Here is a 25,449-nt window from a genome sequence, read left to right as displayed (position 1 = left end):
GGGAAGGTTCCTTAGCGAAGGGCGGGACACCCTGCTAGATTTGCCCACTGAAGACCAGAGATCCTATCCCCATATGAAAGAAGCTTTAATGACCAGGTATGGGCTTACCCCTGAAATGTATAGGCAGAAGTTTAGGGGGTGTAATAAGCGGCCTGGGAATACGTATGTGGAGTTTGTGACTTTTTTTTGCAGAGCACTGGATGGTTGGGTGAAGGGTAACAAAGTGAATGATTTTCAAGGTCTCTTTGATTTAATTGCATGGGAGCACTTGTCTGATCAATGTTTTCCTGAGTTACGCCAGCACCTGATTGATAGCAAGTTGTCCAACCCGAGGAAGCTTGCTGAGGAGGCGGACCGCTGGCTCAGCACCAGGGTCCACAAGGGTCCAGTGGGAGACTCCGCCAAGGGTGGGCAGGGTCCCCAGCAGAAGAGTGGGGGGGACAAGGGAAAACAGAAAGGGTTCCAAAAAGGCCCCCAAAGTAATCCCCAAGGGGACCAGCAGAAAGGTTCTCAGCCTCCCCCACCCCCAAAGCAGAATGGGGCCCCGACAGGTAGACCTGTTCCAAAGGGGCCCTTCAATTGTTACAAATGTGGTGACCCGGGGCACTTAGCCAGTGACCCCAAGTGTCGCCTATTTGGAAAACCAGCACCCACTGGTGCTCCGCCCCGACAAGTGACCAGTGTTCACTTAGGAGAAGAAGTGATGGTCCCGGGGGGTGGAGATCCTGTTCAGATGACCCTAGTCTCACTAGGAGACAGTGAGATGGTCCCTACAAACTACCTGCCCTCTAACACTAAAAAATATGGGCAGGTGGTTACCATCAATGGTAAGAAAGCTGAGGCTCTTAGAGACACAGGAGCCAGTGTGACTGCAGTGAGGCATCACCTGGTGTCTCAAGAGCAGGTTGTACCCCATGCCTATTGTAGGGTTGTCAATGCTGACAACTCTGAGAGCCAATGTCCAATGGCTCAAGTTCCCTTCGAGTGGGGGGGGGTCTCTGGTACTCTGCAGGTCTGTGTGAGGAAAGCCATGCCTGTTGACTGTTTGCTAGGGAACGACTTGGAGGACTCCCCTTGGGAAAAGGTGGAGAAAACGACTCACCTGAAGATGGTGGGTCTACCTGACTGGGCGTGCGTGACCACCCGGTCAATGGCAGCCAGTAGGGGTGATCAAGAGGTCCTGGGGCCTGAAGGAGAGGCCCAGGAACCGGCCTTAGGGAGAAGGCGCATGGTGCGCGGGAAACCGGCCCCTGAAGTTCCCACGGTCCAGGAGGAAGCAGACCTTGAGGGGGATGCCCTGGAGCCTACTGGGGAACAGATTGCCGAACTGGGGGACCTGCCTGAGCTGACCCATTGGCAGCAAGAAGGAGGCCCCTCCAGGGAGGAATTCTGCAGGGAGCAGAAAGAATGCCCTTCTCTCGTGGGTATGCGGCAGCAGGCTGCAGACCAGGCCAATGGTGTTCAGGCCAAAACACATTATGTGTACTGGGAGAATGACCTCCTGTATTCAGAGCTTAAGGCTGCTGAACCTGGGTCAGCCCGTGTGCTGGTGGTACCCCAGAAGTTCAGAGCCTTCCTACTGGGACTGGCTCACGATGTGCCTTTAGCAGGACATTTGGGGATGGACAAGACCTATGACAGGCTTGTCACCCACTTCTACTGGCCCCAAATGCACAAGAGCTCAGATGCTCATTGTAGGACCTGTCCAACTTGCCAGGCAAGTGGGAAGAGCGGAGGGAAGAACAAGGCTCCCCTCCAACCCTTCCCTGTGGTCAGTACTCCATTCCAACGAGTGGGTATTGACATTGTTGGGCCTCTGGACCCCAAGACAGCCATGGGCGACAGGTTCATCCTGGTCTTGGTGGATCATGCCACCCGGTACCCTGAGGCCATCCCTCTGAGGACAGTGACGGCCCCCGTGGTGGGGCGTGCACTGATGGGAATTTTCTCCAGAGTGGGGTTCCCTCTAGAGGTGGTGAGCGACAGGGGGACCAACTTCATCTCCAAGTATATGAAGTCCCTTTGGCAAGAGTGTGGTGTAACCTACAAGTTCACCACACCTTACCATCCCCAAGGAAATGGGTTGGTTGAAAGATTCAACTGAACCCTGAAGGGCATGATCATGGGCCTGGAAGGTCCAATGAGGCGTAAGTGGGACGTCCTCTTACCATGCCTGCTCTTTGCATACCGCGAGGTGCCACAGAAGTCTCTAGGGTTCAGCCCCTTTGAGCTGCTGTATGGTCACCCCGTGAGAGGACCACTGAGTTTGGTAAAGGAAGGCTGGGAGCAATCTCCCAGGAAACCTCCCCAGAATGTATATAGCTACATGCTGGCCTTCAGAAACCAAACCAGGCGCTTCAGACAACTTGCTGAGGCAAATCTGGAAGCTAGCCAGGAGGAGATGAAGCGGTGGTACGACCAGAATGCCACTCTGGTAGAGCTTCAGCCTGGACAAGAGGTGTATGTCTTGGCCCCAGTGGAACCCTGTGCACTTCAGGATAAGTGGACAGGCCCATTTGAGGTTGTGGAGCGCAAGAGCTCAGTGACATACTTGGTGGACATGAAGACGCCCAGGAATCCTTTAAGGGTCTTACATGTCAACCGCCTCAAGCCCCACTTGAAAAGGTCCGAAGTGGGCATGTTGTTGGCCACTGATGATGGAATGGAAGAAGAGTCTGAGCCTCTTCCTGACCTCTTAGTGGCCTGTGAGAAAGATGGGTCAGTGGATGGAGTTAACCTCTCACCCACCCTGACCCCTGAGCAACAGGAAGACTGCCGCCAATTGCTGGGGCAGTTTCCAGATCTGTTCTCCCTGGTTCCTAGTGTCACAGATTGGTGCGTCCATGATGTGGACACAGGAGACAGCTTACCTGTGAAGCATAAGGCTTACAGGGTAACTGACAGGGTCAGGGCCTGCATCAAGGAGGAGGTCTCCAAGATGCTTGCTCTTAGGGTGGTTGAGTCTTCCAGCAGTCCTTGGTCCAGCCCCGTGGTCTTGGTCCCAAAGGCTGCTGCGCCGGGAGCCACACCTGAACTCCGGTTCTGTGTGGACTACAGAGGACTCAATTCAGTCACCAAGACTGACGCGCACCCTATCCCCAGAGCTGATGAGCTCATTGATCGGCTAGGGGCTGCCCGGTTCCTCAGCACGTTTGATTTAACGTCTGGGTACTGGCAGATCGCCTTGACCGATGGGGCGAAGGAGAGGTCCGCATTCTCCACACCAGATGGGCATTTCCAGTTTCGGGTTATGCCATTTGGGATGAAGAATGCCCCTGCCACCTTTCAGAGGTTGGTCAACCAGGTGTTGGTTGGGCTGGATGCGTTCAGTGCCGCCTACCTGGATGACATCGCAGTGTTCAGTGGCACCTGGCCAGAACACCTGCGACACCTCTGGGAAGTGTTGATGGCACTGCGCAAGGCAGGCCTCACAATCAAGGCAAGCAAGTGCCAGATTGGGCAGGGTTCAGTGGTGTACTTGGGACACCAAGTGGGGAGTGGCAAGGTGGCACCCTTGCAACCCAAAATTGAGACCATCCTGGCTTGGGAACCCCCCAAGACCCAGACTGCAGTGAGAGCCTTCCTGGGGCTCACTGGGTATTACAGGAGGTTTGTCAAGGGCTATGGCACTATTGTGACCCCCTTGACAGAGCTGACTTCTAAGAAGCAGCCCAGGAATGTGATTTGGACTGACACCTGTCAGAAGGCTTTTGACACCCTGAAGACTGCCATGTGCACGGCGCCCGTGCTCCTGGCTCCTGTTTTCTCCAAGGAATTCATAGTGCAAACAGACGCTTCAGAGCATGGTGTAGGGGCTGTTCTCTCACAGATGACTGAGGAGGGCTGGGACCAACCCGTAGCCTTCATCAGTAGGAGGTTACTTCCACGGGAAAGTAGGTGGAGTGCAATAGAGCGAGAAGCATTTGCTGTGGTCTGGGCACTGAAGAAGCTAAGACCCTACTTGTTTGGGTCTCACTTCCGGGTTCAGACAGACCACAGGCCCCTCAGATGGTTGATGCAAATGAGGGGTGAGAACCCAAAACTGTTGAGGTGGTCCATCTTCCTACAGGGTATGGACTTCACGGTGGAACACCGCCCTGGCACAGATCACGCCAACGCTGATGGTCTGTCCAGATTTTTCCGCCTTAGTGATGAGGAACTCCCTGGGGAAGGGTAGTTCCCCCCACATTTCAGCTGGAGGGGACACGTGTTAGACCTGGCACCTTGGCGTGAGTTTCCCTTCCACTTTTTGCTGTTGTGCCTCAAATGTTTTGCTGGTGTCCGCTACTCAGGGCACTGCGTCACGGCCAACCCGTGCCGCAGTGCAAGTGCTCCCTACTGTAAAGTGTACATGTGATTGATGTCCATGATTGGTTCATTGGATTTACTGTTAGTCCCTAGTAAAGTGCACCAGGAGTGCCAGGGCTTGTGAATGCCAATACTGCTAGTGGGCCTGCAGCGCTGGTTGCGCCACCCACAGAAGCAGCCTTAAAATGTGTCTAGGGTCTGCCATTGCAGAACCTGCGTGCAGTCTGGTACTGTCATGCTAGCTGGGCAAGTGCACACACTTGCCAGCCCCTGAACCTTCCCTTAACTTCATATTAGTCACCCCTATGGTAGGCCTGAGGGCAGGGTGCATTGTAGTGTAAGGTAGAACATGCCCTGATGTGTGTGGCATGTTCTAATAGTGAATTACTGCCAAATTCGTTTTTCACTATTGTAAGGCTACCAGTTCCCTTCTAGACCAGATGGGCTGCTGGAATTATTACACTCTATAATCCCAGCAGGCTCAGGGGACATGGTAGAAATTAATGTTTAGTATGCCTGAACTCAGAATAATAGAATACTTCTTTTAGTAAAGTTTATTTTAATATCCTGTGTTTGCAAATGCTACTTTTAGAAAGTTAGCATTTGCTTGCCTAACCATTTCAGCCCGCCTCTGCTTGGATGTGGATCTGACTGTCTGGTGTGTGTGAGTGACAGGGCTGGGAGTTGACAGGTAGTGATTAGCAGGAGGACCCCTTAGTGGGTGGTGAGAGTTTCCCCTGAATGATGCATCAGGCTGTGCCCCTGCCTCCACAATGCTGGCTCCGCCCTCCTGGGGAGCGACTGATGACTCAGCCTGCACCTGGCCCAGGAAGGACCGAAGCTTGTCAACAAAGTGCTCAGGCCACTCCTGTCCTCACAATGCCGGCTCCGCCCCCCTGGGGAGCGGCTGATGTGCCTGCCCTCACACTGTATGCAGAAGCCAGAAGTACCCACAACAAGTGCTCAGAGACTGGAGCAGTTATGCAGAGGCCCCCCTGGCTTGCTAGAACAAAAGAAACTGGGTATAAAAGAAGGAGCCCTGCTCCTTGTAAATTAGATCCTGTTTGTGCTACAAGAGAAACTCTGCCCGAAGAGAAGGACCTGGAAGGACTACAAGGAGGAGTGCTGACTCTGGCCTGTGTCTGGTGCCTTGCTGCCAAAGGAGAGGAAGAGAAAAGACTACAAGAGACTTTTGCTTTTTATTTTTACTTTGTGCCAAACTCTGCTGAAAAGATCTCCAAGGGCTTGCCTGTGAACTTGCCCCCTGACCAGCGCTCCAGGAACAGTGAGCGCTACCCCCTGACTAAGGCATCTGCTGTGTGTGCTGCTTATCGCTGCAGCGCGGATTGAGGAGGACAAGGGCATCTACCCCCCTGCACACCGTGACCGTGGGTTCAGCCAGCCGCCCTAGCATCGTGAGGCCCAGCCGCCACTGGCCCGAGCACCGCGACGGCGTCTGCCTTTCGCCCCACGAGAACAAAGTAACGGAGGACCCGTCCGGTCCAAGCATCGAGGTCTACTGGGCTCAAGCGCCGTAGACTCCCCCGCAAAGACGGACTGCTGCCCTTCTGTCCTCCCCCGCTATCAGCGTCCTGCCCGACTGCCCCGCTGAAAGGGCATCACCGCGACCGGCACTTTGGCTGGGTACGTCCCGCACTTGGGGACCGTACTGCCACTGCGCCACACCCAGCCGCCGCCGTCAGGACTGAAGAGAAGACTGAGTAAAGGACCTGTGACCCCATCGAGCACCGCCGCCCCCGGGTGACCCGTGACCTGCTGCCTCGAGCCGCAGCTCGCCTCGCCCGTCAAGGAAGCAACGCGACGTGGGACAGCTTCCCCCTGCAGCCGTCCTCTTCGAAGATCCCCACAAGAAGTTCAAGGTACTGTCTTTTGCCCTTCACGGTGCGAGCGTCCTGCAACCCGAGCTCGCACCGCGCTGACTGATCTCCGGCACCCCGGGAGCCTCGCAGCTGCTGTCTGCTGGCAGCGCGAGCCGCCCTTGAATCAGAGGCTCGCTCTGCTCTTGGCCCCCGAGGCCCCGCCTGACGCTTCCTGTGGCCCGCGGCATCCTCTCCCCGAGTCGAGCCCCCGAAGGGTGACTCCTTCCTAGAGCGGAGACCGCGGGAAGCGCTCTAAGACACTTGAACCTTCTTAAAGCTGGGCAGAAGGCCCAAAAGAGTGCGTTTATTTAAGAACTGTGACTACTGATAAAGATAACTGGAACCTGCCTACAAGAAAGTAACCAAGACTGTATTTACAAGCCGCTTGAAACTTATATAAAAGATATATATTTTTACAAATACAGTTTGGTGTCATTGTGTGGTGGGTTGGTGGTGATGGTGTAATGTTGCAAATGTTTAACCCTATATGCCCCAGAGATTAGCCTAAGACTGCTTAAACCACACTACCTAGAGGGTAAGCAGAGGTTGTCTTGAAGGTAACCCTCAGCCCTGACGGGGAAGAGAGAGTCCCTGCTTGTCGCCAGTGCTGCACTGCGCCAACTAGAGACTCCCCCTTCCTACAAACGATATCATTCATTTATTCCTTATAGAGGATCCATCACAACCAATAATTTAACTGAAATATCCCTACATCCAACAGATGTGAGCATATTAATAATTGTTTTTGTTTTTCAACATTTACAAGATATTTGGCTTATTGTGGTCAGTCTGAAGGCCACGATGCTAGTTTGTGACTCAACAGGGCTTTGGTAGAGCGGGAGGAGGTTTCTGCTGTCCACAGGTGAAGTCTCATTTCTCCCATCCTATATTTCTTTTATCCAGGTTTAACTCACTTCATGTCCTTCAGCTCCCGACTCCCCTCTGAGATTGTGCAGGAATAGACTAATTATAATGTCATACATTCCAACAAATGCCTTTACCACGCAAGTCTTTACCATGTATATGCCTTGACCACGTAACATCTTTCTTTTTTTCTCTCTCTCTCTTTCTTTCTCTCTCTCTCTCTCTCTCTATATATATATATATATATTCGCCTTTTACACATTTTGTGATATCTTACTCTAATTCCTCATTTCTCTCACATTTTCACACAGAAATGTTGGCAGTTTTCAGCGTTAAAGTGAATAGATTCTCTGTGTTTCTGGATTTCATATTTCCCATAAAAACCAAAGAGGCTTCTTGTACTGAGGGCATGAGGGTACACGGGGGATAACCTCCAGACTGTCCTGCGGCTTGTCTTTATGGCTGCTCCCCCTTCGAGTCTCTATGGTTCGCAAGTAACCTTACCCAAGGAACAGGGCTCTTAACACCTTAATATGGTGTACTTGCAGCACATACAGGAGATCACCATATCTACCTAAATTTACCAAAAGTTATGAAAAGGCCTTGAATACAGGCACCTGTAATGCACCGAGCAGCCTCCTGTACATAGCTGTGTTCACATTCAGTCCTGTTAGGCACTGCCATGCTCCCCGATGGAACTTCCCACCACTGACGGGGCGATAATCATTTCCAACTCTAAAGCAGGTGTATTTCACAAGTAGAACAATATCCAACGAGTCTTTACTCTTCCATACAGCATCCCTCTCGCAAATAAACATTTCTCCTCCAGCAAGGCTAGGTGACAGTAGGAGCCAGTGTGTCAGGGGCTCTAGTCCAAGAAAGAAATGCCCTTTTTGGTCCCTGTTTAAACTGTGAAATAGAGCAATCATTAGAGTTAAGTGGGCCCTGGTGACACTGCACCTGCTGCACTAATGGAAGCTATGCCTCTAGTTTACGCGTTGTGTTTGAAAGTAGGAGTGGAAGATAGCCAATTTGTATTGAGATAAAAATAATCATTTATAAGTACTGTTTTTACACTGAAAATCTTATCCTAATAATTGATTGTGAATACATAGAAAATTAAGTGTGCTAATGTAATTTAATGTTTGTTTTAATGTATAGGGCAGGCATAGGGAATACCTCATTAAAAGAGGATTTCTATCTTCTAAGGAAGAGGTTAAGCACATTGATAAAGACAGAAAAGAGTGCTCCCACAAAGAAATACACATACAAAGAGATGCATAGACCCACAAACACACACCAAACATGAACATACAGACACCTAACTACCCACAATGGTGCACACAAACACATAAATACAAATAGAAACAAACTAACACCCACAAACAGATATTCAAATAGATGCACACAAACATGCACACATAAACAAACACACATGCTAAAAGACACTCACATGTAAACCAGCACACACCTCATTGACACTGAAGTAAATAGGTAATAATGAGACACTGGCAGGCAGGAGCGTGGCTTGGTCAGTAAGATTGAAGGGGGTGAGCTGCAGAGTTTCCATGAATGGAGCTGAGTTATAATGTGCATGAGAGGGCCTAACGGGGCAATGGAAAGGAGACACATGCGGAGTGAGAGAAAACACTTTATTTTGTCATACAACCAACATTGTTAAAGACTTTCAAAACAGAAAGGGAAAAGTGTGTGTCGATAAAAATTCCTGTTGAAATGCAACAGACATCTCACCATACCCGACTAAAAGCACCTGTGCCAACTATTTAGCTGAAAATACATTTTACATTTACTGCTGGCATGGCAGAGAATAACACCGAAAAGGGAATGAAGTAGAATTTCAAGTACAAGGGTCTCTACAGCAGCACAGAGGATGGGTGCCTAACTTGACCTGATGCTCTCGGGGGGCTGTTCCCACTAAATCTGCAGCCTGATCTTGCTTGGCCAGGGATTAGGGATGGTGACGCGACGACTTAAGACACCCAGTGGGTCGGTAACAGGCAGGAAGCTCTGATACCAGCTATTTTTAGCCCACTGAGCAGACAAGAAGACCATGTTCCAAAGGGGGCTACTTCCCACTAAATTAGTATTCAAGGATCACAGACATGATCACATCTGTTCACAACAGCCCCTCAGAGATCACTGAACAGTGCAGGGAGGGTGAAACTTTTAAATGTGTATTTTAAGGAAATTGGCTGAAACTCCGTGGAGATCGCAATAATCTGTCACAACGACAAGAACTCCCAAATCACCATTTTAAACGAAATTTTAAATAATTGATGTATGGAAGTATGGTGTAGCCCAACCATGTAAAAATGCTACTAATGATTTTACGTGTTTATATAAGTATGCAGTAGTACTATTATAGACTGATCACTTAAATAAATAAATCTATACACAAGGACAGAGCACAGAGGTCGCCGTCACCAGCCACGGTTCCTCCTGAAGCCCTCGTGATACGTATTCAATGGACGGGAAGCGCAGTGGGTGTGACAAGATGGAAATGAGGAACAGCAGTAAAGATACGAGAGAGAGGGAAAGCCAAGGAAGAAGAAGTGCGAGGGAAGGAAGAGAAAGGGTACCTGGAGAAGGAGAGATCCTTACATTTCCCTCCCGGTACGTAAGCAAGAGGCCGGGGCACTGATCTCACCCCGGTTAGACTACTGCAATGCGCTCCACCTGGCTATCAACAAGACTGTAATAGCCAAACTGTAGCTAGTCCACAATGTGGCGGCAAGATTGATTTTTAATATTCCTAAATCTCAACCAGTTTCGGCAGAGATTCTGAAGCTCAATTGGCTACCTGTGACAAACCTATTACCATCAAACTTTACGCATCGTTCACAAGGCACTGCATAACAAGGGGCATGGAGATATCAAAGACATGTTTCAATGATAAATTCCCTCCAGACGGCTTCAATCCTCAAGTCAAAATCTTGTAATTGTTCCTAAATACCAAAAGGCAAGTTGGGGAGTCCAGAGCCTTTTCCGTGGCCGTATTCAAGCTATGGAACTCCCTTCTCCGTTCCATCTCCAGTCTTCAGGCTCACACCCCATTTCGTAAGGCCTTAACCGGTTTGTTGCGTGAGTCGGCCAGCAGCCGTCATGAGCACTACCTCCGTAGTGCTGCGCACGTCCGTTGGCCAACACAGCCCCGCCCGCGCACGGAAACATCTGCACCGTGGGCGGATTCTACGGCGCGCCAAAGGTGTTAAAAACCTGACTTTTTATTCTGTCATGGATGCTTTTGGGGCTTGAGACCATGGAATTTCTATTTCCGTCTTCTTTTCATTCTTTAGGATTAACTGCTGACAGCGCTATGACGCCCTTGGGCATTTGTTTGCGCTCTATAAATCCTTTTCATTTCATACAACGTTAGAGAGACATCAAGACAAACAGAAAATGGAAAAGGGAAGAGGGTGAACGAGGTACACCAGGAGAACTCCAGGCATAAACAATAGCTTGTTTTCTGGTCCCATTACCTTTTCTTCCCCCCTTCAATAGAAGGGCAAGAAGAAAAGATAATAGGACCAGAAATGGGGGCAGTGACAAAAATGCCAGTCTTATTAGCTGAAATAAAGAACTTAAAAAGCATTGTGTGTTCAAAATGGGAGGATATGTAAACTGAGCTCTCTTTGTGTTGTTATTGCAGTTATTAAAATCATTACACTTGTTGTTATTATTATTGTTAATGTATAACTATTATTGCATACACTAGGTCTCGCAAGAACAATCAAAGCACTAAGTGGTTATCTACGCCTGGAAACCACTGAAGGCTTCCAGGAGCACACAACAAACAATGCTCTGTCTCATTCCCCAGTATGAGCAACACTCTTGGATAAACTGTAACAAAAGCAATGCAAGCACTGAATAAATGCTAGCGCGGTACAGTATCTTGTAGGCACTGAAGAATGCATGGCTCAGCAGTGTGTCTGCAAAAACCCTAAAGAGGCATGCATGACTCAGCAATCAGAGCACAAATATATTTGAAGAATGCATGGCTCAGCAGTCTGTCTACAAATACCCAAGAGAGGCATGCATTACTCAGCAATCAGGGCACAAATATATCTGAAGGATGCATGGCTCAGTCGTTTGTCTGCAAAAACCAGAAAGAGGCATGCATGACTCACCAATCAGAGCACAAATAAATCTGAAGAATGCATGGCTCAGCGGTCTGTCTGCAAAAACCCTAAAGAGGCATGCAGGACTCAGCAATCAGAGCACAAATATATCTGAAGGATGCATGGCTCAGCAGTCTGTCTGCAAAAAACATAAAACGGCATGCATGACTCATCAATCAGAGCACAAATAAATCTGAAGAGTGCATGGCTCAGCAGTCTGTCTGCTAAAACCCTAAAGAGGCATTGATGACTCAGCAATCAGAGCACAAATAAATCTGAAGAATGCATGGCTCAGCAGTCTGTCTGCAAAAACCCTAAAGAGGCATGCATGACTCAGCAATCAGAGCACAAATAAATCTGAAGAATGCATGGCTCAGCAGTCTGTCTGCAAAAACCCTATTGAGGCATGCATTACTCCGCAATCATAGCACAAATACATCTGAAGAATGCATGGCTCAGCAGTCTGTCTGCAAAAATCCTAAAGAGGCATGCATGACTCAGCAGTCAGAGCACAAATATACCTGCAGGATGCATGGCTCAGCAGTCTGTCTGCAAAAACCCTAAAGAGGCATGCATGAATCAGCAATCAGAGCACAAATAAATCTGAAGAGTACATGGCTCTGCAGTGTCCACTATTACAGTGTTGCGATGCATGCAGGCAGCAGGATTCTAGCATCACAAATATACTCTATGAAGGAAGAATGAGAGGTGATTTCTGTGCGTGCATGCACAAACTTATGCTGTGCAAAGGTCGTGCACGGCTCATCTGTGTGCACACACCTGCACTATAGTGGATACAAACACAGCACGCATAGCTCAACAGTCTTTTGCACAACTGAGCTGTATTGGATCCATACAAGATGTGTGTGGCGGTGTGGTGTGTGTTTGTGTGTGTGTGTGTGACTGGCACACAGGTTGAAAGCAGGATGGCGCACCAGTGTGCACAATTGTACTGTGTAGTAGTGTGCACAATTGCACTGTACAGAAAACCAAGTAGGAGTTAACAGTGTGCAGAACTGCACCACACAGGAAGCATGCAAGGCGTAACTTCATACTCATGCAGCACAGCAGTCTATATAAAGCATGTATGGTAGAGAACAGGGAGACTGAGTGGGTGGTGTTACTCAAGGGCAGGGGGGAGTGGATTTGGGGAGTGGCTTTCCCACTGTTGTTAATACTGTCTGTTTGGGCGGCCTCAGGCTGCCCAAACAGTTAGTATTAACAACAGTGGGCAAGCCACTCCCCCAAGCCACTCCCCCCTGCCCTCGAGTAACACCACCCACTGTAAATCAAAACCAGGAAGTTCTGCTTTCTCGCCGTGCGAAAAGGCAGAAACAAATGGTAGTTATATTATTACGGCAATAATTAACTACCATTTGTTTCTGCCTTCTCGCACGGCGAGAAAGCAGGGGGTGGCGCCCAAACGCCCCCCCACTGCTGCTAAATATTTTTCTTTTTAATTACTTAAAAACTAATCAATGGATTTGCACCAAATTACAAAAAGAGATCTTTCTGGACCAAGCTCTAGCTTGCTGCCAAATTTAGTGTAATTCCATTCAGTGGTCCAGCCTGTAGTCATGTCTTAAACCCCTATGTGAAATTGCATGGGGAAAAGGCATTTTGGACCACCCTTTTTATAACCCTCTACTGACGAATGACCCCTAAGCTTTCCAGACAGCAGCGGAATTGAATGGTAAACTAGCGTAAAAACTTTTTAGACTCATCAAATGGATCAAAGTTTTTAGCAAAACAAAAACAACTTTTCCTACTCAAGCTAGGTCCTAACTATAACTGCCTACTGGTGACAGCTAGTATTACATATATATATATATACATACATTGCGCTAATTTTTTCACACACGGGGGAACCGGCGACACGTAGAAGGGCTCTAACCTGCAGTGACTAAGGTGCATTAGGTATTTACACCTACTCCACGCAGTATACGGAATACACATGGCGAATGAAAGTTTAAAGGAGCGCGAGGCATTGGCTCTTAGAATCTTTAAATCAAAGTTAGCTGTGAGAGGAGAGGGCGCTGCCGATGTAAGCGTTGCCGATGGTACAACTGGCACTTTTAAACAACGAGGAATAACACTGGAAAAAAATGAGGAAAAAGGAAATCAGTCGAGGGTGGGAAGCCACATCGCTTCAAAATTACCTGGATGTAAACAGGATAACGAGAGGCCAAAGAAACTATATAATCCTCAAATTGGCAAATCCTAGACCTGAGCTACTGAAGGATTGGACAGAAAATACTAATGCATGCTCGAATACTATGCTCAGAATCCTGATCAAGAGTGCATGGATAGAGCATACCGTACTAACAAATAAAATCAAAGGCATAATGGATGAATTTGAGAAAGAAATAGATCTGTAAGCTGTTAAGAAAATACTTAAGCCAATTGAAGACGCCTCAAGACCCATGAAAAGGATGTAATAGAGCACAAACAATGCAAGTTCCTTCGGGATGAACTGGATTACACAGCAGGAAGGATTCTGACTTTTACCAAAAAAATTGATAAATCCCGCCAACAAATTGCTAAAGATAGAACACTGTGAGCAATGGAGCAGAGAGTATCAGAATAAGGCATGGAAGAGAGCTCTGAACTCGGATCGTACTGAGAAACAAGATGGCACCACAGATTTCTTTTTCCGAGGAACTTCGGATGCTACAAAAAGAAAGCGAACACTCATTTCAGGCAAAACAAAGAGGCAGAGGAAGGGGCACAAAAGTGAAAGCCAGAGAAGAAGGCAACGAAGGAAAACAAACAAACAGCGGAATGGGAATACGGGGCCAGCAAGGAAAGAACAAGTAATGGCAGTACAATCAAAGGAAGTAACGGTAATAAACCTCTCTAAAACACAAACCTCACATGAGGACATTGAGACTCTTAAACTTGGACTATCCTTTTGTCCTACATCACAAGTAAATTATGCACAATTAAGGATTTATTTATTTAAGTTTGTTAGGAAGGTGAAATTGTACAAAATACATGCATTACGTCCAAACAGGGAAACAATTGATGTGACAACAACTACCAATTCTCCTCAGACTGCCCTTAACAATAAGAGACCTTGAGGTATTACAAACACTACACAGTTTAGAAGGAATGGAAGAGACCACAATCATATCTAGTAATTCCAATGACTCTCTAGATCCCACTAATATTGACTATATTAACAACATCCTTGGTATCGACACAGGGGGTACTGAGGCGACGAATTTTAGAATGCCATCTAGATCCATACCCCAACTACCCAAAAACAATATTGACATATTCTCAGACACAGTTGCAGAGGACATTTTGAAACTAAGTAGAGAACACTTGAAACAGAGTAACTTGAACAAGAGACAATGGAACACATTAAAAGAGTTACATAAAGATCAGACAATAGCCATCAAACTCTCCGACAAGGGGGGCAACATAGTGATAATGTGTAGAGAGAACTATGTAAAAGAGGGACTCAGACAGGTGAGGAATAGCACCTGTCACGGTAGAACTGACAGGGAATATTTACAAAATGTAATTACACACTATAAAGAAAGACTACTGGAGTGGCATGAACACCAACTACTCAGTTGGGATGAACTACAGTTCCTATAAAATGAAACACCTACCAACCCCACACTCTACCTGTTACCAAAGGTGCATAAGGATGCACTAAACACACCAGTTCATCCTATTGTTTCCTGCAAAAAATAGTATTTTTGAGAATACTTCAATATATATAGATCATTTTCTGGCGCCATATGCACAGAATTTGGATTAGAGATATGGAAGACTTCATCCAAAAATCCAATAATCTGTGTTGGGACAAGGAATGTAGGCTAGAGTGCTTAGACGTGGAAAGTCTGTACACTAGTATTAGGCATCAAGATGGAATGAATGCCTGTAAATACTTTCTCAGACTGAGAGATGCTAAGGTACTACAACACACACAGATGATCATGTAAATGATCGAAACTTGTCTAAAGGAGAACATTTTCCTCTTTGAAAATACATTCTATAAGCAAATACAAGGAACAGCCATGGGGACATGCTTCGCCCCCAGCTATTCCAACCTTTTGGTGGGCTGGTGGGAGTAGCACGTCCTATGGAATCAAGATCAGAATAGATTCATTGATCAAATCAGTGTGTGGCTCCGGTATATTGATGACGTCTTCCTCGTTTGTGAGGGGAGCGAGGAAGACCTTAAAACCTTTTTATCTGTCATCAATAACAACATCAATCTGAGATTCACCATGAATTACAGCCAGGAAACAGTGGATTTCCTTGATATCAAAGTTTCACTCAAAAATGGCACACTCCAGACTGATCTCTATAGGACGTACACTGCTGGCACTTCGATCCTCCTTGCGGATCTATCATCCACCGAGCTACTGCTGGAGTATCCCCTATAGCACGTTTCTCAGAGCCAAAAGAAACAGTAGCACCAAAGAAGACTATAGGAGAACCAGACAGGACAGATCGCCTTAGTGCGAGAAAGTATCCTATGAAAAGCCTTATAAAAGCTAGCATAAGGGCTGATGAAAAATTGAGAGATGAACGTTTACAAGGAAAACCACACATATCAAGGGAACCTGACAAAGAACCGATACGATTTATCACCAAGTTTACAAGTCAGACAAACAACTTACGCAAGATCTTAAAGAGTAGATGGACAATACTAACACATGATACCACCTTGAGAATGAAGATAGGCAAATACACCCAACATCACTTTTAAGAGAAATCTTTCCATAAAAGACATGTTAGTACACAGCCATCTCACAAGTAACAGACAAACTTGGATGCAACAGAGTCGAGGTTTCAGAAAATGTAGTCACTGCAAGGCGTGCAAATTCAGCACTAACGTCTATGAGATTACCCTAGACAGGATTAGAAAGAAACACTCTATCACTAAACCAATCACATTTGAAACAGACTATATAGTATATGTAATCATCTGCCCATGTGACAGATGGTATATAGGGTCGACTACCTTTCCCATACAAAAGCGTATACTCGAACATTGGTATGCCATCACAAATGCAGACATGAGCTACAGCACAGCACAACACTTCAGGGAACACCGTGATGGAGACTGGACCAAAGCCAGATTGTTTGGCATTGATACAGTTTTGAAACAACCTAGGGGTGGCAACAGAACTACTGCAGTATGCAGAATGGAATCTAGGTACATATTAGAAGCAGGAAGTCTTGCTCCACATGGTATGAGCCAGGGCGAAGAGCTTTACACACACTTGTAAATTAGAAGCTCCTATGTGAAACTCATTTTTCTTTTCTTTTGATGATATTTCTAATTGTCACAAATGTATATATTTCTTTCTGTAGACATATCACATTCATCATCTATATTATTATTTTATTTTCTCCTCTTATAATAGTTTTCCAAGATGCAACACAAAGAAGACTGTACTTAGGTTGCACTTACGTTACACTGGTATACTAAATTGTTCTTTTTCTCCCTTATAGATATTTGGAAGCTTCCATGCACATCTGCTGGTAGCGTTAAGGAGACTATAGAAGGCGACCCCCGTGTGGCAACACATTTTTTTCTTCACTGAGGTGGAAGTACGATTTAGTTTCATTTGGGTACTATACCCTTAAGCACAGCAGCATTTGTTTGTCAGTTTTGAATTAGTGCACTAGACTCTAACAAGAAATTGTTTATCAAAATAAAAATATAATTCAGAAATAAGCCAAACATAGCTGAACAACTGTCATAGAAACTGTACTATACCTAATATATGGTGGCTAACGTCAATGTTATTGGTAAAACTTAGATTTTCTCTGTAGTAAAAAGTGATTCCATTTGCAGACCACAGATGTGCTCTAAGCACCTGCACAGAATAGTCAAAGGCAGAGGAGTCTGCACAGATTTCCTCTTTTATTTTAAACCCCCTCACAGTGTAATAAAAAGCAGTGCAGTGTGTGCACATTAGCTTTCCTGTCAACAGCCCTCATAGGGCAGGGAAAAGCAATGCAATGTACAGATGTTCTCGGTTCTCAGAGATTATTAGTAAGCTGAGCACAAATTTCACACAAAGTAGCAAAAAGCAGTGACGTTTTCACAGACATCTTCAAAGTGCAGTAAAAAGCAGAGCAATGTGCACCGATTTCTCACAGTGCAGGGGGCACAGACTACTCATAGTGCAGTACAATGCATGGGCGCAAGCACAGATCGCTCATAGTGCAAATAGCTGATTCCACACAGTGCAGTACGATGCAGGGCAGTGTGCACAGATTTCTCATAGTGGAGTAAGATGCAGTATAGTGTGCACAGATTTCTCATAGTGCAGTAAGATGCAGTGCAGTGTGCACAGATTTCTCATAGTGGAGTATGATGCATTGCAGTGTGACAGGTTTCTTATAGTGCAGTAAGATGCAGGGCAGTGTGCACAGATTTATCATAGTGTAGTAAGATGCAGTGCAGTGTGACAGGTTTCTCATAGAGCAGTAAGATGCAGGGCAGTGTGACAGGTTTCTCATAGTGTAGTAAGATGCAGTGCAGTGTGACAGGTTTCTCATAGAGCAGTAAGATGCAGGGCAGTGTGACAGGTTTCTCATAGTGTAGTAAGATGCAGTGCAGTGTGATAGGTTTCTCATAGAGCAGTAAGATGCAGGGCAGTGTGACAGGTTTCTCATAGTGCAGTAAGATGCAGTGCAGAGTGACAGGTTTCCTATAGTGGAGTATGATGCAGTGCAGTGTGACAGGTTTTTCATAGTGCAGTAAGATGTAGTGCAGTGTGACAGGTTTCGTATAGTGCAGTAAGATGCAGGGCAGTGTGCACAGTTTTCTCATAGTTGAGTATGATGCAGTGCAGTAGTGCAGTAAGATGCAGTGCAGTGTGACAGGTTTCTTATAGTGCAGTACGATGCAGGGCCGTGTGCACAGATTTCTCATAGTGGAGTATGATGCAGTGCAGTGTGACAGGTTTCTCATAGTGCAGTAAGGTGCAGTGCAGTGTGACAGGTTTCGTCTAGTGCAGTAAGATGCAGGGCAGTGTGCACAGATTTCTCATAGTGGAGTATGATGCAGTGCAGTGTGACAGGTTTCTCCTAGTGCAGTAAGATGCAGTGCAGTGTGACAGGTTTCTTATAGTGCAGTAAGATGCAGTGCAGTGTACATGAATTCACCCTTAAACACACATAATGACCACAAAAGTCCCCAGGACCGGAAGGAAAGCACCTTCACCCTCCCAGAGGTCCCCAGGTAGAAGAAGCCAGCTCAGTCCACCCCCTTCAGTGATTTCTCATAGTGGGGTAAGACGAAGTGCAGTGACACCGATGCCTTATAGTGCAGCAAGGTGCAGTGCAGTGTGCACAGATTTCACACAGTGCAGTTAGATAAGGGGCAGTGCACTGACATAGACTTGTCATAGTGCAATAAGATGCAGTGCACTGCACAGACTCCTCATAATGCAGTCAGATGTAGTGCAGTGTGCACAGATTTCTCACAGTGCGGTAAATAGCATTGCAGTACACAGGTTTCTCAGAGTGTACTACGTTACAGTGCAGTGTGAACAGATTTCTCATAGTGGAATAAGACGCAGCACAGTGTGCACAGATTTCTCATAGAACACTAAACTGCAGTGCAGTGTGCATAGAGTACTCATTGCAGTACAATGCAGTGTGCACAGATTTCTCACAGTGCAGTGGCACAGACTTCTCATAGTGCTGTAAGATGCAGTACAGTGTGCACAGATTTGTCATAGTGGAGTATGATGCAGTGCAGTGTGACAGGTTTCTCATAGTGCAGTAAGATGCAGTGCAGTGTGACAGGTTTCTTATAGTGCAGCAACATGCAGGGAAGCGTGCACAGATTTCTCATAGTGGAGTATGATGCAGTGCAGTGTGACAGGTTTCTCATCGTGCAGTAAGATGCAGTGCATGTGACAGGTTTCTTATAGTGCAGTAAGATGCAGGGCAGCGTGCACAGATTTCTCATAGTGGAGTATGATGCAGTGCAGTGTGATAGGTTTCTCATAGTGCAGTAAGATGCAGTGTAGTGTGACAGGTTTCTTATAGTGCAGTAAGATACAGGGCAGTGTGCACAGATTTCTCATTGTGGAGTATGATGCAGTGCAGTGTGACAGGTTTCTCATAGTGCAGTAAGATGCAGTGCAGTGTGACAGGTTTCTTATAGTGCAGTACGATGCAGGGCAGTGTGCACAGATTTCTCATAGTGGAGTATGATGCAGTGCAGTGTGACAGGTTTCTCATAGTGCAGTAAGATGCAGTGCAGTGTGACAGGTTTCTCATAGTGCAGTAAGATGCAGTGCAGTGTGCATAAATTCACCCTTAAACACATGTAATGACCACAAAAGTTCCCAGGGCTGGAAGGAAAGCCCCTTCACCCTCCCAGAGGTCCCCAGGTAGAAGAAGCCAGCTCAGTCGAACCCTTCAGTGATTTCTCACAGTGGGGTAAGACGAAGTGCAGTGACACCGATTGCTTATAGTGCAGCAAGGTGCAGTACAGTGTGCACAGATTTCACACAGTGCAGTTAGATACCGTGCAGTGCACTGACATAGACTTGTCATAGTGCATTAAGATACAGTGTACTGCACAGACTCCTCATAATGCAGTCAGATGCAGTGCAGTGTGCACAGATTTCTCACAGTGCTGTAAATAGCATTGCAGTACTCCGAATTCCTCATAGTGCTGTAAAGTGCACTGTGGTGTGCACAGATTCCTCATAGTGCAGTAAGAGGCGGTGAAGCATTCACAGGTTTCTCAGAGTGTACTACGTTACAGTGCAGTGTGAACAGATTTCTCATAGTGGAATAAGACGCAGCACAGTGTGCACAGATTTCTCATAGAACACTAAACTGCAGTGCAGTGTGCATAGAGTACTCATTGCAGTACAATGCAGTGTGCACATATTTCTCACAGTGCAGTGGCACAGACTTCTCATAGTGCTGTAAGATGCAGTACAGTGTGCACAGATTTGTCATAGTGGAGTATGATGCAGTGCAGTGTGACAGGTTTCTCATAGTGCAGTAAGATGCAGTGCAGTGTGACAGGTTTCTTATAGTGCAGTAACATGCAGGGAAGCGTGCACAGATTTCTCATAGTGGAGTATGATGCAGTGCAGTGTGACAGGTTTCTCATAGTGCAGTAAGATGCAGTGCATGTGACAGGTTTCTTATAGTGCAGTAAGATGCAGGGCAGCGTGCACAGATTTCTCATAGTGGAGTATGATGCAGTGCAGTGTGATAGGTTTCTCATAGTGCAGTAAGATGCAGTGTAGTGTGACAGGTTTCTTATAGTGCAGTAAGATACAGGGCAGTGTGCACAGATTTCTCATTGTGGAGTATGATGCAGTGCAGTGTGACAGGTTTCTCATAGTGCAGTAAGATGCAGTGCAGTGTGACAGGTTTCTTATAGTGCAGTACGATGCAGGGCAGTGTGCACAGATTTCTCATAGTGGAGTATGATGCAGTGCAGTGTGACAGGTTTCTCATAGTGCAGTAAGATGCAGTGCAGTGTGACAGGTTTCTCATAGTGCAGTAAGATGCAGTGCAGTGTGCATAAATTCACCCTTAAACACATGTAATGACCACAAACGTTCCCAGGGTTGGAAGGAAAGCCCCTTCACCCTCCCAGAGGTCCCCAGGTAGAAGAAGCCAGCTCAGTCGACCCCTTCAGTGATTTCTCATAGTGGGGTAAGACGAAGTGCAGTGACACCGATTGCTTATAGTGCAGCAAGGTGCAGTACAGTGTGCACAGATTTCACACAGTGCAGTTAGATACCGTGCAGTGCACTGACATAGACTTGTCATAGTGCATTAAGATACAGTGTACTGCACAGACTCCTCATAATGCAGTCAGATGCAGTGCAGTGTGCACAGATTTCTCACAGTGCTGTAAATAGCATTGCAGTACTCCGAATTCCTCATAGTGCTGTAAGGTGCACTGTGGTGTGCACAGATTCCTCATAGAACACTAAACTGCAGTGCAGTGTTCCTAGATTACTCATTGCAGTACAATGCAGTGCAGGGTGCACAGATTTCTCTCAGTGCAGTGGCACAGACTTCTCATAGTGCTGTAAGATGCAGTACAGTGTGCACAATTTCCTCATAGTGCTGTAAGATGCAGTGACGTGTGCACAGACTTCTTATAGTAGTAAGATGCAGTGTGCACATATTTCTCACAGTGTAGTAAGATGAACTGCAGTGTGCATATAATCCTCACAGTACAGTAAGAAACAATGCAGTGTGCATAGATTATTCATAGTGCAGTAAGATGCAGTGCAGCATGTACAGACTGCTCATAGTGCAGTATATACAGTGCAGCGTGCAGAGATTTCTCACAGTGTTGTATGATGCAGGTCGTCGTGGACAGATTTCTCACATTACAGTAAGATGCAGTGTAGAGTGCAAAGATTCTTCACAGTGTTGTAAACATGCAGTGCAGCAGCACATATTCCTCATGCAGTTAAATGCAGTGCAGCATGCAGTGATTTCCATTGTGCAGAGGGATGTTGTGCAGAGATTACTCATAGCGCAGTCAGTTGCAGTGCAGTGCGTACAAATTCCTCACAGTGCAGTAGGATGCAGTGCACAGACCTCTCATAGTGCAGTAGTATGCAGAGCAGCATGCACAGATCCCTCACAGTGAAGTAAGATTCAGCGCACAGACCTCTATTAGTGCAGTCAGATGCAGTGCAGCGTGCACAGATTATTCATAGTGCAGTAGGATGCAGTGCAGTGCACAGATCCCCTCTTCAACACAAATGATGTCCACAAACACCCCCAGGGCAGGAAGGAAAGCCCCCCAGGGCCCCTGGATAGAAGAGCCCCGCTCATCCCCAGGGGCCCCCGGATATAATAGCCCAGCTCAGCCCTAGGGGCCCCGATAGAAGAGCCCAGCTCAGCCCCAGAGGCCCCCGGATAGAAGAGCCCAGCTCAGCCCCAGGGGCCCTGGATAGAAGAGCCCAGTTCGGTCTCTGGGGCCCCCGATAGAAGAGCCCAGCTCAGCCCCAGAGGCCCCAGATAGAAGAGTCCAGCTCAGCCCCCACGGCCCCCGGATAGAAGAGCCCAGCTTAGCCCCAGGGGCCCCCAGATAGAAGAGCCCAGCTCAGCCCCAGGGGCCCCCAGATAGAAGAGCCCAGCTCAGCCCCAAGGGCCCCTGGATAAAAGAGCCCCGCTCAGCCCCAGGGGCCCCAGATAGAAAAGCCCTGCTCAGCCCCTGAGGCTCCCAGATAGAAGGGCCCGGCTCAGCTCCAGGGCCCCCAGATAGAAGAGCCCAGCTCAGCTCCAGGGGCCCCCGGATAGAAGAGCCCAGCTCGGCCCCAAGTGCCCCCAGATAGAAGAGTATAGCTCAGTCGAAGGGGCCCCGGATAGAAGAGCCCAGGGGCCCTGGATAGAAGAGCCCAGCTAAGCCCCAGGGCCCCCAGATAGAAGACCCCAGCTCTGCCCCCGGGGCCCCCGGATAGAAGAGCCCAGCTCAGCCCCAAAGGCCCCCGGATAGAAGAGTATAGCTTAGCCCCAGGGACCCCGGATAGAAGAGCCCAGCTCAGCCCCAGGGCCCCCGGATAGTAGAGCCCAACTCAGCCCCATTGGGCCCCGATAGAAGAGCCCAGCTCAGCCCCAGGGGCCCCCAGATAGAAGAGCCCAGCTCACCCCAGGGGCCCCCGGATAGAAGAGTCCAGCTCAGCCCCAAGGGCCCCCGGATAGAAGAGTATAGCTCAGCCCCAGGGGCCCCTGGATAGAAGAGCCCAGCTCAGCCCCAAGGGCCCCCGGATAGAAGAGTATAGCTCAGCCCCAGGGGCCCCCGGATAGAAGAGCCCAGGGGTCCTGCGTAGAGGAGCCCAGCTCAGCACCGGATAGAAGAGTCCAGCCCTCCCCAGGAGCCCCCGGAGAGAATAGACCAGCTCTGCCCCAGATAGAAGAGCCCAGCTCAGCCCCCCCGGAGCCCGCGGATAGAAGAGCCCAGCTCAGCCCCAGGGGCCCCAGGATAGAAGAGCCCAGCTCAGCCCTAGGATAGAAGAGCCCAGCGCAGCCCCCAGGAACCCCGGATAGAAGAGCCAAGCTCAGCCCAAGGGCCCCCGGATAGAAGAGCCCAGCTCAGCCCCAGGGACCCTGGATAGAAGAGCCTTGCTCAGCCCCAGGACCCCCAGATAGAAGATCCCAGCTCAGCCCCAGGGCCCCTCGATAGAAGAGCCCAGCTCTGCCACAGGGGCTCCGGATAGAAGAGCCCAGCTCAGCCACAGGGCCCCCGGATAGAAGAGCCCAGCTCAGCCTCAGGGGCCCCGGATAGAAGAGTCCAGCTCAGCCCTGTGGTCCCTGGATAGAAGAGCCCAGCTCAGCCCCAGGGGCCCCCGGATAGAAGAGCCCAGCTCAGCCCCAGGGGCCCCAGATAGAAGAGCCCGGCTCAGCACCAGGGGCCCCAGATAGAAGAGCCCAGCACAGCCCCAGGGGCCCCTGGATAGAAGAGCCCAGCTCAGCCCCAGGGGCCCAGATAGAAGAGCCCAGCTGAGCCCCAGGTGCCCCGGATAGAAGAGCCCAGCTCAGCCCCAGGGGCCCCCGAATAGAAGAGCCCAGCTCAGCCTCAAGGGCCCCAGGATAGAAGGGCCCAGCTCAGCACCAATGGCCCCCAGATAGAAGAGCCCAGCTCAGCCCCAGGGGCCCCCGGATAGAAGAGCCCAGCTCAGCCCCAGGGACCCCGGATAGAAGAGCCCAGCTCAACCACAAGGGCCCCCGTATAGAAGAGCCCAGCTCAGCCCCAGGGGCCCCAATATAGAAGGGCCCAGCTCAGCCCCAGGGGCCCCTGATAGAAGAGCCCAGCTCAGCCCCAGGGGCCCCGGATAGAGGAGCCCAGCTCAGCCCGGCTCCTGCAGAGATTCCCACCAGGATTATTCAGTCTATTTTTACAAACACAGCAGAAGGTGCTGACAATCTCCTACCTGAGCCGAGACCTGTGCAGACATGTCCAGGCTCTCTCCTCCCCCTGGGGGGCCGTGGGGGGGGCAGAGCTGGGGTCTGAGGGGGTTCTGTAGATGAAGGTAACTGCACAGACAGACAGGGCTCCTTCCTCCTCTGCTGCAGGCTGCAAACACCAGGAGAGGCCAGAAGTGATGTCACTGCAGCTGCTGATGCTGTTTCTGCTGCCGCTGACCCGGAAGAGGAAACCCTTCTCCCTTTCAGCCAATGTGCAACTCAGTGACTTTCATCAGCAGGCGACGAGCGCCCCCTGGTGACCGGTGACGGAACTGCCGCCTCCAGTCTTTAAGAGTAAATAGGAAATAGCCTGAATTTCATTAATTATATGAAAATGTAAGAAAACTGCTAGAATTAAACTGGTCAATGTTTTCTATTTTCCCTGTTTCTGTGGGGTTTTTTTTATATTTGGTAGGACTGTGTGTATTCAAACAACTTTCCGACTCTGCACCAAATTAAGTTTTACATTTGTCTGCTTTGTTTACCCGCTCACTCCCTTCAAAGGTTCACTTATAAAATAAACAAACAAGTAGATTACAGTCTCAATAACTTCATAAGACAGAACAATCAGGTTTGACTCTCACAGATTTCTCCCTCAGTGGATGGTGTCATGACAATGAGTGAACAGTGCACAGATTCCTCACAGTGCAGCAAGATGCACCACAGTGCACAGATCCCTCACAGTGCATCAAGATGCACCACAGTGCACAGATCCGTCACAGTGCAGCAAGATGCAGCACAGTGCATAGATCCCTCACAGTGCAGCAAGATGCACCACAGTGCACATATCCCTCACAGTGCAGCAAGATGCACCACAGTGCACAGATCCCTCACAGTGCAGTAAGATGCACCACAGTGCACAGATGTCTCACAGTGCAACAAGAAGCACCACAGTGCACAGATGCCACACAGTGCAGCAAGATGCACCACAGTGCAGCAAGATGTACCACAGTGCACAGATCCCTCATAGTGCAGCACGATGCGCCACAGTGCACATATCCCTCACAGTGCAGCACAATGCACCATAGTGCACAGATCCCTCACAGTGCAGTAAGATGCACCACAGTGCATAGATTCCTCACAGTGCAGCAAGATGCACCACAGTGCACAGATCCCTCACAGTGCAGTAAGATGCACCACAGTGCACAGATACATCACAGTGCAGCAAGATGCACCACAGTGCACAGATGCCTCACAGTGCAGAAAGATGCACCATAGTGCACAGATCCCTCACAGTGCAGCAAGATGCACCACAGTGCACATATCCCTCACAGTGCAGCACAATGCACCACAGTGCACAGATCCCTTAC

At 48.4% G+C, this 25,449-nt stretch overlaps 2 protein-coding genes across 6 annotated transcripts in view; one reads left to right on the top strand and one right to left on the bottom strand.

Annotated features, from left to right (window-relative positions):
• The window catches only part of LOC144805586 (uncharacterized), a 32,966-nt gene extending 8,705 nt beyond the window's left edge, over positions 1-24,261 (bottom strand). Inside the window, exon 1 of the mRNA XM_078672110.1 lies at positions 24,106-24,261. The gene's annotated coding sequence lies outside the window, so the exon portion shown is untranslated. The remainder of the gene's footprint in view (positions 1-24,105) is intronic.
• Positions 1-25,449, top strand: part of LOC144805587 (uncharacterized) — a 436,700-nt gene that overhangs the window by 204,672 nt on the left and 206,579 nt on the right. For 3 of the 5 annotated variants that reach the window (XR_013605550.1, XM_078672114.1, XM_078672111.1), the window contains one exon: positions 16,670-16,888. Coding sequence is in view for 4 of the 5 variants with exons in the window: in XM_078672114.1 (XP_078528240.1) it covers positions 16,670-16,761 (92 nt within the window). In the remaining variant the exon portion in view is untranslated. Of the gene's footprint in view, positions 1-16,669; positions 16,889-25,449 lie in introns of those variants that run through there. The other 2 variants (XM_078672112.1, XM_078672113.1) reach the window with 1 other exon arrangement.

Source organism: Lissotriton helveticus (genome assembly GCF_964261635.1).
Source record: "Lissotriton helveticus chromosome 1_1 unlocalized genomic scaffold, aLisHel1.1 SUPER_1_unloc_15, whole genome shotgun sequence".
In the NCBI taxonomy this organism is placed as follows: Eukaryota; Metazoa; Chordata; class Amphibia; order Caudata; family Salamandridae; genus Lissotriton; species Lissotriton helveticus.
This window is presented reverse-complemented; position numbering and strand designations above follow the sequence as displayed.